Here is a 19,868-nt window from a genome sequence, read left to right on the forward strand (position 1 = left end):
ATTATCATTATCACCATCACCATCACCATCACCATCACCATCACCATCACCATCACCATCACCATCACCATCATTATCATTATCATTATCATTATCATTATCATTATCATTATCATTATCATTATCATTATCATTATCATTATCATCATTATCATTATCATTATTATTATTATTATTATTATTATTATTATTTCTCCTTAACTTTTTTCCAGTTAAGCGATTTGTCTCAAGTCGTTTACATTAACAGTTTCCCAGAAAATATGCATTGATATTTTGCGATAACACTTTGCGACTACGTTTTGCGTTCAACTCTCTATACAGGGCATCCCAGAATAACGTGTACAATGGAAAACCACAAATTCGTGGACTCAAAATAGGCAGATTTAGGCTAATTTACCTATATCCGAAATCGCGTAGTTTAGCCACTAGATGGCCTTAAAGTTTGTGAAAATTTTTTGAATTTTGTAAATAACTCGAAAGAGTCAAAATTCAAAAAATTTGCACGAAATTTGAGGCCATCTAACGGCCAAACGAAGCGATTTTGGATATAGGTGAATTAGCCTAAATCTGCCTATTTTGAGTTCACGAATCTATAGTCTTCTATTGTACACGTTATTGTGGGACACCCTGTATAACTATTGCCTAATTGCAAAATATAACTAAAACTAAAAAAGATGTTAATGCTTATACATTATAATTTGAATGTATGTGTTAAATCCTGTTTTGTTTATACTGAAAAACAAATAAATTTAACCATTTTTGCCTGTCCGAAAGCATTAAATATATTTTCTTCTTGCAGGTAATGTTATCCACTTGAAAAAGAAAGGTTTTTTTGTAATTTTTAGTGATACAGTTATTTAGATTTATTGCATATTAAAAAAATGTGTCCAGGTAAGATGTGTACCTATACTCGACGGCCAAAATTATAGATAGTGATTCATCGCTAGCTCTTGGACTAGTAAGGGGGATGAAGGGTGTCGGGAACGAAAATCCATTGGCGTGTCTGCGTAAAAGGCAACAAGATATAGAAAATATTGAAAAAACATAATAAAACATAACATCTAATATTTTTTACGGTTTGCTATAACCAGCACTTTGATGAATTTTAATTATTACAGCATTTTAAAACGTCCCAGATGTGTTTTTTTAATTTATAAATTTATTATAGCCATGGAATTAGACCCCTCGTCTACGCTTATGCTATGACGTTTCTCAGGTCGGGCAAATCAAGTCCGTTTTTACACCCACTAAAAAGGCATTTCCCTATTCCCTACCAAGTGCAAAAGACAGAGATAAAATATAGATCGACGTTCAGTGTAACTCAGTCTATACACGATTATAGATTCTACCGATGTGCATGGCGAGCGGCACAAAGATAAATAATATTGAACCGTATAGAAAACATTTTATATTTTATACGCATTATGGTAATAGTGTTTTTATATTATGTATTAGTCACTCTTTATAATTTCGGCTGCCGAGTATAGTAAATAAATAGTCAGAGCCTTCATGAATGTTTACGTAACCACCAAGCTTAGGCAACCAACATTGTAGGGCTAGTACTGGTAACGAAAATTCCCTGAATATTGGTGTTAGAGGCGTTTTAATATCTCATGAGCCGCGAAATGCGCGAAAGGCGTGGCGTATCCGCATATTTTTTCCAATAAGCACGTTGTGAAAACATTGACTCAGAATTAGACCACGTGCCTCATTACAACCAGAAATGAACTAAGGCGCTCGGGCATCAATAAAGTCAACTGGCGAACGTTCGTTATATATATTTTTATTGCTTAAATTAAAATAATAATGAATAGGGCACTTTATTATTATATTTGTAATCGGATCAAAGGCTTGCTTACGCTACGAGAGCTCGAAATAGACTGTGAATAATAGATGTAATGTTTTTAGGACGTAGAATAATTTAGGCGACGGTCGGAATTATGTTTCTGCGCATATGAAGGTCAAAGCTCATAAGATTTTAAAACACCTCTACCAATATTAATGATTCGTTTACAATGAACTATGATAAACCGTTACGTCTACACTCGAGAAAATGCGAACGCTGATTGGTTGAATAGAATCTCGTGAAAAATTGCACCAATCACAGCAGGCGAAACAGAATGTTGAGTTTTAATGTAATCTTGATCTTACTGTTTTATTAATTTTTAATTTTTTCTAAATTTAATTGCCAACGTGAAGGAAATAAGATCATTGTTCCAAACAAAGTTACTGGTCACGTGGCTTGTAATCGTTATTTATGAAGGCTCGGTATATAGTATAGACATCACCGTTAATTTAGAAAATATAAAAACTAGTAGACTTTTCTGAAATTTCGTAGACTGCGTCTCAGAGGCAGCATTTCTGGAAATATGTTCAAATGAAAACTCATTTTTTTTTTTTCAGAAATACTTATATGCCTACTTCCGGCTTCCACGTTAAATATGACTACCCCTGAAATTATAACAGAACATTTTCTGAAAAAAAAAAGAATGTAAATTTTTAAACTACATATTTTTGGTGTACAAAAATGTGATAATGTTAAACGCTTTGTGATAAAATCGTCCCTGGAGTAATTTACAGCAAAATATTTCCACCATAACAACCTTGGAAACGCAATTTTAATTAAAGGAAGTCTAAAATAAAACTGCATTACTATTATTAGCCTATTTTTCATGAAACTTAATAACCCATGACATTAGAATGGAAACATTAGGTTCGGTAAAAAATTAAACAGAAAAAATGAGAGCAAAATTAATAATTAAAAATTTTTATGAAATTTTAGGAAATACAATGTAAGTAAATCATTACCAATTATTGTGATAATGATCTCATTTTATTGTATGATTACACACCTATATACTATGAAATATATTGACGGTCTAAAAGGGTGTAACTACAGTTTTATAACTGTCTGATTACTTAAGCTCAATATCAGTCAGATAAAGAATTGGCCCCTTTTCGTTTTATGACAATTATATAATATGTCCGACATATCTATGGGTATTAGTTTGATTTAGGACTTATAAATGTTTCTATATAAATCTATAATTATTATGTTCTTGATATTAGACTATATCATATCAGATACGCATAGGTACCTCGATCAAATAATCGTCAAAAAGTGATGTTTTTTGCGTTATTTTTAGCTTCATTTCTATATCTATGTATTATAAACTGACTTTATGCAGATTGTAAGTAAAATACTTGGTCAAATTTTCATTACAAATTCTACGTTTCGAACCAAGAAAAAAATCATATAAACTCTCTGGGTTCCACACGTATATGAAGCGTTAAATTTCTGATATACAGGGGTTTAGATAAGAGGGTTATTTTTGTTTTTGACACCTGTTTTTTTTTTTATTTATTGGGAATTTGGAGAAGACCATATTTTCTAACACATTCAAAATCCATCTACATAAGTCTTAAAGATTGGCCGAATATTTTAATTCCGTCCCGTGTAAATTTGACATTTAAATCAAAGGATTAGGTATAGAGTATATGTAAACATCTAAAATCGAATTTTTTTAACACTTTAAGATATTCTGTTGATCTATATTTCAAGGTTTTCAACTGAAAACGAAATAGTACACTTTCTGAGAAGCTGTTAATCGACTTATTTTTAAGTATGTAGGTATGTACGTACATAATTATTCTCGTACATGTTAAAACAAACACAAGGCGAGCGGAAATTTGATGTAAACTGTCTTGTTTTGGTATAGGAAACCACGTTCTTAATTCAATATTTTCAAAATCTTAACATTCGAAAGGCAATTCTAGACTTTCATAAAATAATAAGCCAAATACATAACTTCTCAACTGATTTGGTGACATGTGTTTTGGCGAAACCAGGTTTGGTATCAAATATAACTCCAAGATTCTTAAATTTAAAATTTCGTTCTGAAGTAAGTAAAAGTGATCGTTTTCACTCTGATAAATTTTTAAATACTCAGCAAATTAGAGATGCGGAAATTACTTAATAAATAGGCATGATATAGGTTATAAATGTTCAAACAAAAGTAGAGTATCTAAATTCCAACAATGTGGTTCACCAGAAGTTGTTGCGAAACTTTGAGTTTCAAACTTCTATATACAATAAATTGTTCTCTAGAGGATAAGTGTAAAGTATATAGCAATATAAATGCACATAAAATCCAAAACTCTTTCACTTTAATAATAACAAATAACCAATTTAATCAATTGCACTTTATATTATCTGTAAATACCACATTCACTTATATAACTGTTGATCTTTTCAATCCAAAATAATTATTTTTTCCAATATTTTAGCGGAATTACGCAAAATGGCTACAGCTTTATAATTCTGAATTACTGACGCATTTCTAGATTTTAAAATAAGACATATTCTCGTAATTTTCCATATATCAGGAAATTTGGTTGACTTGACAACAGTGAAGATACAAACACTGTAGCAGCCATAATCTTTAATTTCGAAACTGGATTATATCCACGCCAGAAGTTATTGGAATGTTCCAGACTAAAAAAATTATTTAACTGTATAATTTTAAACATTCTAAGTCGACTTATCTTAAGGCACCTTCCTACGACGCGAGATTTAGGTATACCTAGTGCTTAAAATAGTAGTAACATTTTATTATGTATATGCCCTATTTCTTTATATTGCAGATTATTTTTTAATATTAAACCAAGGTGGAAATTGGAAAATAACAATAAGTTTTTCTAGATTTCGCCACAAATTCTAATTAATAATAATATTCTAAGTGTGACCAGTCAGTATGATACATAGACCATGGTCTATGTATGGTATGATACATTTAGGTTACACTGGGATATGATAGGTCTTAGAATTACTACTATTGCATACGTAATGATACATGTTAGTATATGTACGAATAAAATACTTACTTCTTCAGGATTGTTGACAACTCCCGTATTGTAACCATGTTGGAATGACGACCCTAAAGCTGAGGCTGCAATAGCGAAAGCTAATTTTCCATTAAAGCCCTGAAATAACAATTTGAGTTATTCAATTATTTTTATATTTTAAATATGTATACTTTGCATATTTTATTATAAATGTAATAAAAAGTATATGTATATAAGTACATTTTTGCTAATATTTCACCTGAGAGTAGTATATTCTGACATCTAGTTAAAATGAAAAACTGCAAAATGAAGACGTTCTGATAATACTTTTAGTTTTCATTTTTTTTTTTTGATTTTTAAACTGAAACTACATTTTGAAAGTGACATTTTTTTTTCAAAATTCTCAAAATAATTATTTCTCAATTTGTAAATTTATCAGACATGTACATTTTATTCTATTTTTTTTCGAATTAAATATACCAATTTTTTGTGTGTTTTTATAATACACACAATGTACGCTATTTTTGACCATTATTTAGTAAAAACATTTAGGTATAGATAGGATGAATTTCTAGAACACTTGACGGATTTTATTTTCTGTATTATTCCATTAAATATTTCCACCAAGCTCCACTTCGAAGGATTGATTCCTATAGTTGTTAATTCTCTTAACGACTACTTTATTTGTAAAAAAGGCACTGATATAATAAATTTCAATATTGTCGTACCAAAGTAGTCGTTAAGAGAATTAACAACTAGGTACAGGGGCCAAATCCTTAGAAGTGGCGCTTGGATCATTGGCGTAAATATTTAATGGAGCAATGCAGAAAATAAAATCCTTCAAGTGTTCTAGAAATAGATTTTTTTTTATTTCGTCGTTAACCTATCTATATAGAAGTGTTTTCACTAAATACAGATGGTTTAAAATATTGATATATATTTTAATTAATTAATTAGTTTATATTTAATTGAATTATTAATGAACATATTTTAATATTAAAAAACATCGGAACGATTAGTAGAAATAGTTTTAAAAATATGGTATTTTTACGCGATTTAAGTACTTAAATACAAAAAAAATTAATACAACTTTATAGGTAGAATAGAAAAAACCACATTCCAAAACCTGTCTCACAAATTTGCATATTAAAAGACGATTTTTTGAGAATTTTTCGAAGAAAAAAAACGCCACTCTTTTTCGAAAAGCCCTTTTTGGTTTAAAAATCAAAAAACTCAAAAAACTAAAAATGTATTATTTTTTATTACTTTTTTTATAAAACTAATCTCAAAACGAATAAAAAGAAAAAAAGTTTACGATATATTTAAAAATCGTGAAAGCTACTCTAAAAGGGTACTAAATAATAACCGAAAAATCAGGAAAATTAATTAAAAATGGTCGGGTCACGACCTCCGTGATTTGGCATAGAATGCCCCATATATATTTTTTCTATAATAAACAGTTTTTATGCTAATGTGTTCTCAATAATTATTCAAATCAATTTCAATGTGAAATCAGGCCGTAAATTTTTCTATATAAGCTGCCAAACTTAATATTGTATTTCAATTTCTAATGATTTTTACGGGAAAAGAAATAGGTCGAATAATTTATTAAGTTACATAATTAAACATCAGTTAAGTTTAAATTACAGTCTTGTTTTAATGTACTGTTTCATCTTTTGAAATATAGGTACCTATATTTCATGGTATAGACCTAATTACTATAACACCTCAAAATTCTGTTTAAGGTTGCTTTTGATACCTATCTAATTTTTATTTCGAAAAATTAAGAACAATATTTGCTATGCTATTTTTATTGAAATTGCAAAATAGATCTGCCCTACAAGTAATAAAAAGGATGCTATTTACGCAAACATTATCTACGGAGCTCAGTTTGATAGGATTGACTTGTAATAAATTCGTAATACTGATATCTATTAGAAATTTTATCTATAGCCACCTGTGCAAATTACCCTTCTAATTATTATATTTGTATATATTTTTATTAGTAAATTTAAACGCATGAAACTGTATGTACTGACTATTACAAATTGTTGACGAAAATAACAAATCGAATTCTGCTAAAACTTAGTCGATAGTGATAAGAATACATTTTAATTGATTCGATTAATAAACATACTATACTATGCTGTTTGTTTTGGTAAGGTTCAAATTCTTTTACACATATAAATATTTTGCAATTGTTGTGTATAAATGAAAAAGAAAGGATAAACAATTTACGGATTTAAAGATAGAACATGCTATGTCCAATAAATAACCAGATATAACTAAATGTGGGTAAATAATATCTCTGGATTATAGCACGAATTTTTGCATCTTCAAAAGATATATACAGGGTATCCTTTAAAGAATTACACCAATTACAGCCAGTGAAACGGAACGTTTTATTATAATGTAACCCTGATCTTACTATTTCAACAATTTTTAATTTTACCAAAATTTAATGGCCGAAATGATGGAAATAAAATGACAGTTCCAAACAAAATTACTGCTCGCGTGGCTTGTAATCATTTATGAAGGCTCTGTATCTACTGCTAGTAAAAGGTTGCTAATAGATATAATCGTTTGCGTAGTACAGTTAACATTAACATTTAAATTACTTTTAAAATATTCGTAATTTTGCAATGGTAATTATTGTTGTCCATTGATATGCTGTGCCAATACTGGTAGAAGTTAGAATTTCATTACCATTACTATGTGATGAAATAGTACAATGCAATTTTTTAGTATCTACTGTCTGATATATGTACTTCTATTGTTGTATTTTTCAATCACATGACAAAATAACCAAATTTAGTAAGTACCTACTTCGATTAAAAAACAAATGAAACATTATAATTTTATATATTTTATTGTTATTCTCTTATTACAACACGAATATAAAAATAAAGTGTTATGAAAAGAAAAGAGTATTGATTTAAAAATTCTCTTTCTGCCATCAAGTTAATTATAGTATTCTTAATTGTGCTATTTAGAATCCAAAACTTAAAGCAAAAAATTGATACTAGGGAGATATTACAGTCCATAAATAAAGATAAAGGGACAAGACTCTGGAATTTTCTTAGCTATAAACATTTGTTAACCTTCAAACGACTTTTACTGAATGTAGTAAGGGTTGGGTCGTGTTTATGTGAAGTTTAACCTTGTTCTATGCAGACACGTGTTTTTGAACATATACCTTAGACCTTAGACCCTGTAGTCCTGTACTATTGTAGAAGGTCTGTTAGTGATTTGAGTTTTAAAAAGCAGGTAGGTATTACTGAAATACCTATTTTAAGTTTCTGCGTTAAAAATTTTTGTTTTATACAAGTCCACATCCGTATTTTATAACGGAACGATATAACAGACATATTTTGTTAATTATGCCATGATAATTCATTTCCGTACCGATAAATAATAATAATTTAAGATTGGAGAGTTACTCAACTACTGGATATACAGAATAGCTCTATGGAAATAACATAGAGAAAAAATAAATAATGTACTTTAATAAATAAGTTTGTATGAAACCAAACGATATATCGGGTGATTTTTTTAACCAGAAACTTTCAAATATCTCGATAAATAAACACTACGAAAAAAAGGTCATATTCAAATTTTTATCATGTCTCCTTGTCCCACATACAAGAAGGCATAGACTTTTTAGAACGTTAGGTAGGAACCCCCATTTTTTATTGCATGCAGATTCGGATTCTATGGCGGAAACATTTTTTTCGATTCATGATAAATAAAATTCAATTTTTTCGATTTCTCCTATCTATGCATATGATTCTTCGATATGTTTGCAATAAAAAAATACCACTTCTACACTGTAAATAAGCAAAATTAGTCTTAAAACAAATGAAAACTACACGGCAAAAACGCTGAAAGTTAATTTTTCGGTATAATAAGGATATTAGTACCAAAAAATGCGTGTAAAAAGTAGAAAAATCATAGCGGTCTAAGGAAACTTTTATCGTTTTCACCGATAAATACATAATTACCCGTTGACAAAAATTTTGATTTAAAATTTAAATTGTATGATTTCCGTTTTAAACGTGCAAATGAAATAAAAGTGACTTTCATCGTTTTTGCCGTGTGGTCTTATATCTTTTCTCTCAAATTATTTGCAATTACTGATTATGATCGCTTGTAACTTATCGTAGTGCTTGATTACTTTCAAATGAATGTATTTTTTTATATTTTGTTTTCAAAATACCATTTCTTTTGTTAAAAATAATAATTAAAAAAATGTTTACATCTAATGCTTGTGTTGTTTCTTTCTTTATGTTTTTTGTAACTGCAAAAACTCAAAATAAACGTACAAAGAAAAAATAACTAAGAAATAACTCATTTTAATCCTATGTACTTTTAGCTGTAGAACACCGGCCCATCTACAAGGTGGGGGGACTAATTTTAGCACTAGTGTAGATATTTCCTCCAGGGAATAGTTAAATTTTGTTGACGGCCATTTTCTTCGTAGAGCGCTTATTTTTCGAGATATTTAAAAGTTTTAGGCGTAAAAAATTTTGTTTTTAAGAAAACGAGAGATCAAAAGTGAACCACATACTATATAAATGAAGTGCTTCTGCATTGATTTAAAAAATACTTCATAAACATCATAAATATGCCAACATATGACCAACTTAAAAGTGGCATAATGAAAACAAGATGATATCCTGTGAAAATTACATTAAGTTCAAGTCTGTTGTAAAAAAATGTCGGCATCTGGCATTAACGTAAAAGATTGTGTCATAAAGTAAATATATACTGATATAATAAACAATAAATCTTCGCATTTAAAAGTGTTTTTTAGTATAGGCTTAACTTGACTCGTTAGTACCAATTCCTTATTTTTTTTACATTATCTTAGTAGTAATATAGTAATGAAGTTACTTTATCACTAGTATGCTAATAAGTCTGTACTTTAGCTAAATAATTACGTACAAAACACGTGCTTAATGTGATACGACATCGTTTGGGGGATGCACTTAAATTTTTATCCTTATGATATGGTACGAGTACCTACCACGTCACAATGTCTTGATATTCCCTATCCATCGCTCATTTAAAACTTGCTTGCACGAAAAAACAATAAAACATAAGCAAAAAATTATCTTAAATAACAGTAAGTATCGCAGTCGCAGTATCCCTTTTCTTTGTTGTATTTTTTTCTGGTACTATAATCGTCATCTAAATAAGAATAATTATTTGCTTTACGTATCATATATCCGCTTTCCTGAGGGTAATGACCCACAATCTTCAACGCTCGCCTGCTACTCAATTTCATAGTTGCGTCTTGCTTCTAAATTTGTTACAAAAACGTGACTTTCACAGAATTCATTTAATCTAAAAGTGTTAGTACCATTATCCATATTAATAGCAATTTCCCAACAAATTACGTTACAATCTCTTTCTAATTCAATTCTGTTTTTTTTTTAATAACATAATTCATCATATGTAGGTATTTAATATACGAGGCGTATTTATATAAAGTAATTTTTACCTAGCCAAACGCCAAAATATTATAATTAAACCAAATGTACTTTACTTCAAAATTGCCTTATTTATACTTAAGTTACGGGGTGTTTTGCGAATAAGCAAATATCTCGAAACATGTTTAATTAGATTAATAAAACGGTAAAAAATTCAGTGTATACAATACGTCAACTACCGGCCAAAATACCAGAAGACACTTCTTACTAAGAATCCTACAACACTTTCGACGCCATTGAGTATCTTGAAAACAAAATATGGCAATAAAAATAAATAATAAGAAACAAACGGAAAGTAAATATTTTTAAGCACAAAATTCTTGTACTGAGTAATACTTGATGTATACGGAGTTCTAATCGATATTTTTTTAATTCCTACTCTTTATTTCTTTCGATAAAATGCTCCAATAATAGAATAAAGAGTACCTTTTTTGTAGAGGAAATGAGGGTCTATCATATGTTGGCATCTGAATTTGAAAATTTCGACAAGCAAAAAATTTAGGTCAAATTTTAGCCGACGATTCCCCAATTGAGACGCCCTGACTAAAATTTTTGAAAATCTATTTCGACTTTTAATGAGCGTTCACAATGTCAAACTTCAAAAAAAAAATAATTTTTTGAGGCCCCATTTAAGGGGGCGTAGCTCCCTTAGGAAGCATTTCTCGACCCATGTTTATATGAAAAAATATTATTATTTTTGGCAATAGAATCAAGTGGTAAATTATTGAACAGTAATTATGAGATACCCTGTATATATCTGGAAAAAAAAACGTGTTTATCTTTTGGAAATCCCAGTCCAAAGGTCTCGTATCAGGTGACCTGTCTGGACACCGACGGTTATGTTAATTATTCTCCATATCGCTTCTGGTCAAAGTTTGGTTTATTTGGAAAGATTCAAAGTTCAAATAAATCAGCTACAATGAAAAAATAATAGATGTTTTGCTCAAATTATTTGCATGTGGCTGGTTAAAATTTGACTCGAAAAGAAAAGGTAAACATAAATACATTTTGTCAATTTCTGATGGGTTGCTTTTGTATTGAAAAATACATATCAGTATCAAAATTCAATATCCATGCGATTACAATTAGGAGGTACATATATCAAAATATCATCAGAGTTCTTTATCAGAGATCGATGAAACCAAATAGCGTCAAAATGAACTAACTAACGAATTATTAAATACTTTTTAATTAATAGATATTTTTTAAAAATGTGTCCTTATCTCCCATTCAAAAGCTACCTCTTCTGTTCAAAGTTTGGTCTCTTTAGAAAGAATCAAAATACCACTGAACTGGTTACAATAAATGAAAAAATAAACAATTCTGTAATTGTTCTAGAACAATTTGAAAAATCAGAGTCTACAGATTACTATGTGACTGATTAAAATTTGGCTGTAAGATTGCACTAAGCATAAATATGTTTTATCAATTTTTCATAGGTTGCTATCGTATTGTAAAAAATATATCCGTTTCAAAATTCAATATCCATGCCATTACCTTAGGAGGTATATCAAAATATGTCACCAGAATTATTTTATCAGAGATCGATAACACCATATAGCGTAATGGGAAATAATAATTTAACTATAAATCATCGCAGGAAAGATATTGTGGAACGAAAAATTACCTATAAAATCATGAGAATCAAAAACTTTCCAATAATATTAAATTTCAAGCAGAAATAACTTTCTTTCAAAAAATTATTTGTTTTTCACTTATTGATCACCTGTTTAATTCCAACATGTGGGAAAATACAATTACTTTAAAAATTTTGGTAACACACCTATTGAAAAGTATATCTGTTTTGACTGACAAAAGAAAATTCTTATATTCTTGTAGAACTAAATATTTAAAAATAAACAAATAAAAAATTCGTTGTAGGTCTTTAAAAATATGATTTGAAGAAGTGTACATTCTATAGTAAGAACATTTGCTAATTTTTGCAAATATTATTATTAATTATTAATTAAAAGAGACGCTCACTGATCGAGTCTTATTTTCTAAAAAAAATATTCACTTATTTAGTTGTAATACAAATAAATAATAATGGCCACATAAATATACGCAAATACGCGGGGAAATTATGCACTATCATTGGTTATTGAATTGCAGGTAATTTAAATAAACCGCAACTAATATTTTTTATGGTTAAATAACCGTTTATGCTTCATAAATTAAAAATTATTAATTTATAAATATTTATAGCATAATATATTTTACTAAAAGTTTTATCAATGAACATCAGGAATTTTTTTTATTATATGATTAAACATCACAAAAATTGTTTGCAATGAAATTTATTACGTTGGATTTTATAAAAAGATGATTTATATATATATTGTACCGCACACTTATGAAAACTTATACTCACTGTACTATACACAACACCAGTCTCTTGAAAATTGTCCTTTTTCACGGGCGCACATTCCAATGTAATATTTTCGTCCTGTTTCGATTTTTCACCACCTTTACCCATGTTTTGTTATCCTTTTTGTGCACACAAAAAATCAATCGAAAATCAGCACTACTGACTGTAAACTTCTAATGACGCCGAAACGTAGTGAACGTTTACCCTATCCGGTTTCCAGTTTGGAAAGCCTTTGCCTGACCCTCGTTTTAGGATGAATGGTATTTTATAGTTCATGTACACACACCGCTGAGCTTGCTTTCTATTGGCTAGAATTGAAGGCGCGTCAGTCTATTCCATATTCAGTTAGCTTCGACGGGATTTTCGGTTAACTGTTATTTGCTTATTACGCGGCTTCTTTGGAGTCTCGGATAAGAATAATATTTATGAATTTTAAATTAGATGCTGTTATCGGAAGCAAACAGCGAACCCCTATTTGTTTTTCCAACGAATTTTAGCTAGTCACGCCGCAAAGGTAACAACACCTAGAAGTTGTGCAATAATGAATAATTCTCATGTATTATCAAGTTTTTTATTTGTTCTTTATATTTTGAAGTTTCAATTCAATTTCTGCATGGGGGAAACGGTATTTCGACGCCACACACAATAATAAAAAAAATTGTTTGTTTTTGAGACGTGACCATACTTATCTTTAGTAAAATTTTCCGCCTACTCCGAAAAAATTTCCGACGTATAGATTTCCCCCCACATACCTTCAATCCCCTTCGAAAATTCAAAAATCCAAACTGGCCATCCAACCTATAAATAAAATTTTTCAAAAATGATAAAAAATATAATGACGTATGGATCCCCCCCCCACACACACAGTAATTTCCACCTAAAAATTAAAAAAATCTACATTCTAAAATATGCCGCAATGAATCAAAATGCGAGTTCAAGCCCTGGGGCCACATCAAGGAGTCTACCACCCCAAAGTAAGTTATAACCTGGATTTAAAAAATACATTTCGTATGCTACCTAGCTTAAAGTTACTTAAGGTGGCCATATTCCTGGCCGAGAAATAGTGAAATTTCTGGCGTTTTTAGGTACTGAAATCTTTAAAAGTAAAATGTGTAGAACAAAAGTAAGCACAAAAATAAAATCCTTGATGTTTTGTTTATTCATTGTTACCATTTAAATTTACTCAAATAAAATAATAACTAAAAAAAGGCGTTTGTAAAACATGCGTTTGCTGTTATTCTAACCCCACATTTTAAGAATTATTTTCACGTACTTATAAATAAAAGTAAACAATTTTATATGTAGGACTAAGCAAGTAAATGTTATAAGAATATTTACATGTGGAATTATATATAAAAAAGTTAGTATTTTCGTAGATTTCAGTACCTAAAACCTTGATGGTTTGATCGTTTTTTGCACCTGTTTATTCGTTTTACTGCGGCGTCTTTGAAAATACTCAGGTGGCATGACATAACATTCCTATTATTTGATAAGCTTTAGATTATTCAGTTATTAAATGTTTGAAATTATTTGTCTTTGCGGAAAACACTATTTAAAGAATATGGGGCCCTTAAGAGCTTAAAACATTTAGGAAAACAGCAAGCATTCACTGAAAATTTTCATCAATGCTAAGATGCTAATCGTAATTAATGTATCTGGGGCGACGTTATGTATACCTATGAGCAAAGAGAACTTTTAATTCAAAAATATTTTTTACTTTTGGTTTTACCAACAGATTTTATAATAATAAAAGTTATAACGGTTACCACGTCTGAATTATATTTATTTTTATTTTTGAAAGAAACAAGTAAGAGACACGGATGAGTACAGGGATCCCTTACGTTCAAACAAGTGTCGGCGAATTTTACTACAGATAGGTAGGTTGGATGGCCAGTTTAGAATTTTTTAATTTTTGGGGGAAACAGAGGGTGTGTGGGGAGAATCCGTAAGTCATTTTTTTTTATCATTTTCGGAAAATTTTGCTAAAGATAGGTCTAAAACAATTTTTTTTTTGTCGGCCTGTGCTAACAGTGTTATAATTATAAATATAGTTTTACCTCTACCTCTGCGTTCTGTGCTTTAATTGAACACACACTTTTTCTAAAACACACACCTTCAAAATCCAACATAAGAAATAACAACAAAGAGTTAACAAAATAGACAACAATAGTGTAACGAAATAAATAACAACAAAGAATTAATAAAATAAAAATAAGTAGTTTCCACCCCTTATACGGGTACGGACAAAGCAGTTGAGGGCTGTTCTGATCAGTGCACTGCGACCATTGCGCAATAAAAACAAGAAACATTTGCTTTCCCACATCTTCCTCCACTCCGTCCAGCAGAGGGTAGTTTTCACCCCTCTAGGGGTTGGTTCTTTGGTTGTGTTCTCCCTTGCATTTTCAAGAGCTTGTAAGCTAGAAGCTTTCATGACGCAGATCTATATCCGGAGGGGTATAGAAGTAGAAGGGATTAGAAGGCGTACCAACCCCTTCAGTGGAGCCCTTGGCTGTAATAAATGTGAGCACGAGGGTTGCAAAGTGCCCATACATACTCCTTTTAGTAATGATGCTGATATTCATAACTTTACCCCTATTTAACGGATGTTTTTGGCTCTACACATAAATTTAAAGGGTATATGAATATTTTTGGCCTCGGATTCGGATTCAGCGTCAAAAAATACATAGTAGGTCCATGGTCTATCATTCAGATCACGACCTTTATTTTTTTATGGGGCTGTGTAATCTCTCGGGAGCCTACCAATTTGTTGGAATAGTCTGTAACCCGCTAATGGATACGGTATAGATCTGCTGCATCGGGGTTTGACCTTCGTTCCTACATTTTGTGATGGTAACTCTAACATACATAAAATAATAGTCTTAATAATAGTCTTAAATAAATAATACTACAGTGAAAGAAGAAGGTAGGTATGTAGTAAAGTAACGAGCGTTCAAATAAAAACGTGGTCAAGTTGGTTCTGAAAATTTGGACGTAGGGCGTAGCGTATAGCAAATGAACTTAAACGTCATCTGTCAAAGCGCTATATCGCCGCTATCAATTTGAATATTTTCGTTTTAAAAAGCGTTTAAAATGGTGTTTTCTCAAGAACAAAAAGTGTTTATCATAGAGTCCTACTTTAGAAATGGACGCAAGATTGATGGAATATGGAAGTATTCTATTGAGGAATGTTTCATAGAATTTCAAAATCAATTTCCCGGCGTTGTTGAGTACAAAATTTTTCAAAGTGCAGTTCAGCGTTGTGTTAATGTTTTTCGTGAAACGGGCAGTGTAACAAGAAAAGAAGGAAGCGGCCGACCTAAAAAGCGGACTGAAGAATTAAAAGAAAATGTCCAACAAATAATGGAAAATGCGCCAAGAACTTCTGTACGTGTTTTATCACAAATGGTGGGAGTATCAGTCGGTACCTGCCACACAGTGTTAAAAAAAGATTTGCGTTTGTTCTCCTATCGTTTAACTTGTCAGCAAGAACTTCATGAAGTTGATTTTCCGCGACGGGCTGTATTTTGTGAATGGTTTTTAAACAACTACGGTGAACTTCATAATATCACCTTTTTTTCTGATGAAGCCTGGTTTCATTTAAGTGGTTACGTAAACTCACAGAATATGAGAATGTGGTCTTCTGAAAAACCAGATAACTTTTTTGTCGAGGGCCCTCTACACGCTCAAAAAATTGGAGTTTGGTGTGCTCTCAATCGAAGGAGGATTTATGGACCTATTTTTTTTAATGGTACTCTTACTGCGCAAAGGTATAGAGAAGAAATTATCGCTCCTTTTGTTAACCAGCTGGAAGAAAACGAAATTACAAACTTTTACTTTCAACAAGATGGCGCAAGGGCACATACGGCAGGCGAGACGATGAATATGTTGAGGGAAGTTTTCCAAAATCGACTAATAAGTCTCAATGCTGAACATGAATTTCCACCGAGGTCATGTGATATTACGCCGTGTGATTTCTTTTTGTGGCCTTACCTTAAAAACACTATTTTTGAACTGCCTATTCCTGATTTAAACCATCTGCAGGCTCGACTTATAGACAAGATTCGTGAAATTAACAATACCCCGAGCATCTTAGAAAATGTCTTTAATTCTTTGAGGAACAGGTGTGAAAAGTGCTTGGAACAAGGAGGGGGACACTTTCAGCAGCTGCTTTAATTTATTGTTATAACAAGGAGGGGGACACTTTCCGCAGCTCCTTTAATTGTTTGTTATTGTTATCACGATTATTCTTTAAAATAAAGTTATATAGTCATTAACGTTATTGAAACTGACAGCTGCTATACAGCTCGTTGAGAAATGAGGTTAAGTTGGTCGCTATAAGCTACTCCCTACGTCCAATGTGTCAGAGCCAACTTCGACCACGTTTTTATTTGAACGCTCGTTATCTGTAGTAAGTATTTGTCGCAGCCTGCGGAAGCAACCTCCCTCCCTCCCCCTATGTTTTGGGAGTACTGAGTCCGAATTTTATCCATTAGCAAGGAGGCCACCTGTTGAAACATCCTAAGTGAAATGTGTTGATTTTTACTAAGAGCGATGTTACAGCAAAATTATTTCATTTATATTACATTATTTAACAATTTCACTACGTCAGGTATGTGTTTTTATATTAATATTATTTAGACATATAATTTTTAATATTTATTTTAGTTACCAGGCTATTTGCCAGATATTGCTGGTATAATTCAGTGCTAATTGAGGCATGTTGCCCATACAGTAGTTGTTTCCTGCAATATCAGCAGTTATGAATCTTATCTGTGGGGTTACATATAAGTATACTGTAAAAGAATCGGTGTGAGTGAAAGCAATAAAGGTACGGAGTGAAGCCATTAATTATTGAGTACATTTTCACTCAACTAAAACTGAGTACTTTCACTCAAATATGGTTAGGTACTCGTTAAATAAATTCTCTAAAATATCGAAGTAAATGTCCTCGTTACTGAGTGACCCCATCCCATTCTATGGTTGTCGTGTGTTATCTCGTGGCGTGTAGTGATGGACAAGTTTCCATTAATCCGGTTATTTTGGTGAAAATTACGAGAACTAATAATGAAACATATATTTTGAAGAGAAATTGGTTGATTCTGTTATACTCTTACTTTGTAGTTCTGTTTCTTCACATGTTTAACAATTTTAACATAGCCCTGTTTCATACAATAGTAAAGTCACATTGTAAGTACATTTTTGATTAAATCCTAGAATATCAAAAGTCGCCTCAAGGTGAAACAAAGTAACGTAACATATAACTGCAATATTGAAAACTTCCTAAAAGTATTGTTTTATGATTTAATAATATTACAGTGGTGGCTCGCCAGGTGACGCAAGTGACTACTACTACACTACTTCACCTAAAATTTCCGTTTGGTTGTGCAATTTAAAATTATTTCTAATTTTATATAAATTTTACAATTTAGGTATAATTCTATATTGAAAATGTATAGTATTTCTTTGTTTAATACGCAGAAATAAACAGAATAGTTGCGCGGTGAACGCCTTCTAAAAAAACATTGCCTTCGTTGAGCGCGAATATCAATCTCGTGCCGTACAACGTATAGTATAAGTAAGTGACACGGATTGAAATCAGTCTGTATTCCGCTTCTCTTCGTAGCATTGTTTACCGCGGTTGTCATGGCAACGAGGTGGCCAACACGGTAGTAAACTACGGGATGGGGGAACGAGTGATGCGGAAATTGAAGCAGCTAGCAGCATTGTCATCGTCTGCTTTATACAGTTTATACGATACGCGTCGCCCACTGCACGAATATAACGATTCTTTGTTAATGTTTGTTTTGCATAATAATTGTAGAAATGTTTCCTATGTATGATGCAGTATGTATTTATTCGAGATGGAAAATTGAGGATAAGGATTTTTTAAATTGCGAGAGACCTGTGCCTTATTCTCTCGATATGTAACTACGAAGCTTCTTTGGAAAATACATATACGGTGTGCGTTAATATTCGCAGAAGTCCACAAGCCGAACTAATATTTCTATGTTTTATAAAATCTAAATAAAAATCCTCGCGAACGTCAGTTTTTCGGTAATATTGTAAATGCAATTAAAAATTTCCAGATTCATTTAAAGCCGTTTGACCTTGAAAATTTGAAAATTTTCGCCTGCAGCGCTTTTTTTCTTTTTAGTCAATTAATGAATATGCTTTACCTATTCTCAATGTCACGAGTCGCCACTGTAATATTATGAACATCAATATGAACATTTTGCATTTTATTGCACAAAACGCTCAGTCATCTATATATTTTTCTATTGTAAATTTAAGATAACTGTATATTTAAAGACAACATGTTCCAATAACTTACAATTCTCACATTGACAAATTAAGTTCTCATATTTCAATATAATGTGGCTAATATGACAAGTAACAACGAAATAATTTTGGCCCATTAAAAGCAAAGGAAAAATTATAAAATTAATACGGACTTGCCAAAGAAAAATAGAAAAATAGATAGCATCAGATACTTATACAAAACAGACAAAGTTGTTCACATTTATTTGCTATCAAAATGTACTTGGAAAACTTTTGTAGTAGCCAAAAACCATGTATTTTTGAGAAATGAGGGTTGTTTTTTGATAAGAATTATAGTTTTATTGATAGTTAGAAACCTGTGCAAATTGTTATTAGAAGCTTCTTTCCAAAGTCATGGGGTTATCGCCTTATTAACAATGTGACCTTAAGCACCCTATAATGTTGTAGTGAATTAATTATCAAAGTCGACTATGACGTTAAGACTAATCAATATCAATATTTTTCACTAACGTCCATTGTTGTGGACTGTGTGAAATTAAACCTATCTACATTGATCCTCTTTTAATGCTTATCATAGGTAACTGTTTTCATAGATTATCTTTAGTAAAATCTATGGCTCAATTTACATATAGGACATGGATTTTGCTAATTTGAAAATTAATCTTTGTTCTAACAAATACATTATGAGATAACTTTTTAATTGATATACGTATGGTGAATAATCCTGCAATTGGTAATCGTTCCGGCTGGATGTTTTTACACAGAATATCATTTGCGTATGGTTACGTGAATAGAGTAATAGGGGATATAATGGAAATTACTATAAAGTTAAGTTTTTTGTTGATAGTTATATTTTCAATAATATGTATTAATTATTTTTTACA

General features: G+C 30.9%; 1 protein-coding gene across 1 annotated transcript in view; it reads right to left on the reverse strand.

The window, feature by feature from the left end:
• LOC108908804 (solute carrier family 2, facilitated glucose transporter member 1) overlaps positions 1-19,868 on the reverse strand; it is a 127,089-nt gene that overhangs the window by 18,419 nt on the left and 88,802 nt on the right. Inside the window, exon 2 of the mRNA XM_018712943.1 lies at positions 4,885-4,983. Coding sequence (XP_018568459.1) covers positions 4,885-4,983 — 99 coding nt within the window. The remainder of the gene's footprint in view (positions 1-4,884; positions 4,984-19,868) is intronic.

This window comes from Anoplophora glabripennis, unplaced genomic scaffold (genome assembly GCF_000390285.2).
Source record: "Anoplophora glabripennis isolate ALB-LARVAE unplaced genomic scaffold, Agla_2.0 scaffold456, whole genome shotgun sequence".
In the NCBI taxonomy this organism is placed as follows: Eukaryota; Metazoa; Arthropoda; class Insecta; order Coleoptera; family Cerambycidae; genus Anoplophora; species Anoplophora glabripennis.